The sequence below is a fragment of the Austrofundulus limnaeus genome, unplaced genomic scaffold (assembly GCF_001266775.1).
Source record: "Austrofundulus limnaeus strain Quisiro unplaced genomic scaffold, Austrofundulus_limnaeus-1.0 Scaffold315, whole genome shotgun sequence".
In the NCBI taxonomy this organism is placed as follows: domain Eukaryota; kingdom Metazoa; phylum Chordata; class Actinopteri; order Cyprinodontiformes; family Rivulidae; genus Austrofundulus; species Austrofundulus limnaeus.
Genome location: NW_013952717.1, coordinates 655,148 through 656,512, shown reverse-complemented (window position 1 = coordinate 656,512; position 1,365 = coordinate 655,148). Strand labels below are relative to the sequence as shown.

Here is a 1,365-nt window from a genome sequence, read left to right as displayed (position 1 = left end):
TTTTTGGTAAGATACTTGTACTTTTACTCAAGTATCACTTTGTGGTACTTTATACAACACAGATAAACAGTTGTTTTGATTTTTCTCGCAGTCATATTCAAAAAAATAATAAAGTGGACTTTGCCGATTTCTTGCAACCTTTGTTGTCACACGGCTCAAAATAAATAGACAAACACTAAAACTAAAGATATTCTGTCTATAATTTCAGTTGGTTTTGTAAAAAGATGATAGTTTTAGTTTTATAACCCTGGTCAGAACACAAGTCTGAGTTAGTTTATTATTATTTTAATGATTTATACAGTATTTCTCATCCTGTGAGYTCTGATGTTTTGCAGAGAATCTGGGTCGCCTGAAGAAGCTGGAATATTTAAATCTGGCCTTAAACAACATCGAAGTCATTGAAAACCTGGAGGGTTTGTGCAGAAACTGAAGCTTCAGATGATCCCTTCGTCGTGTCGTCTGTGGCTCACAGTCTGTCTCCTGCCCTCAGGCCTCGAGAGCCTCCGGAAGCTGGACCTGACTCTGAACTTCGTGGGTCTCCTGAGCAGCGTGGAGTCTCTGAAACACAACGTCCACCTGAGGGAGCTGTTCTTGGTGGGGAACCCCTGCTCAGAGTTCCAGGGCTGCAGGCGCTTTGTTGTGGCTGCGCTGCCTCAGATTCAGGTCCAACAAACCTCACAGGAAGTTTCACCTGCCTTCGTCTCGTTTCTCTGAGGASAGAAGCTCAAACCGGGTTTGTGTCCTCAGTGGCTGGACGGGACCGAGGTCAGCCGCTCGGAGCGGATCAGAGCCGCTCAGGGCCTGGAGGAGGTGAGGAGACGAGTCGGGGAGCAGGAGAGGGAGTACCTGAGGAGGAGGGCAGAGGAGAAGGAGGAGGCGCGCAGAAAATCTGTTAAAGAGGAGAAGCAGAAGAACGCAGCGTGAGTTTAAACTCTAATCTTCTGCAGCAGGTAAGATATTTACTCTGGATGTAAGGGTTCAGCTGCAGAAAAATTCAGAAAATTTTTTCTTTCTGGAGAACACGGGTTTGTTTCTCCATGAAATAAACTCTACTGGACCGAACCAGAACCAGGACCAGGACCAGGGTCTTCCTTTAATCTTTTCTTTTAGTACCAGAAGTCTTTGATGCTTTGTTTAATTTTTAAGATTATTTAAATTGGTGTAGGTGAGACGAGATCAGACCTGGACTGCCTGGATCTGCCTTCACAGGTCACTGGAGAACAAGGACCAGGAGCTGAAGGAGGACCAGGAGCTGAAGGAGGACCAGGAGCTGGAGGAGGACCAGGAGCTGAAGGAGGACCAGGAGCTGAAGGAGGACCAGGAGCTGAAGGAGGACCAGGAGGAGCGGGAGTTCTGGCACACGCC

At 47.0% G+C, this 1,365-nt stretch overlaps 1 protein-coding gene across 1 annotated transcript in view; it reads left to right on the top strand.

Moving 5' to 3' along the window:
* Positions 1–1,365, top strand: part of dnaaf11 (dynein axonemal assembly factor 11) — a gene marked incomplete in the record, with an annotated part of 19,096 nt that overhangs the window by 2,256 nt on the left and 15,475 nt on the right. Inside the window, 4 exon segments of the mRNA XM_014022010.1 lie at positions 336–413; positions 491–663; positions 748–920; positions 1,210–1,365. Coding sequence (XP_013877464.1) covers positions 336–413; positions 491–663; positions 748–920; positions 1,210–1,365 — 580 coding nt within the window.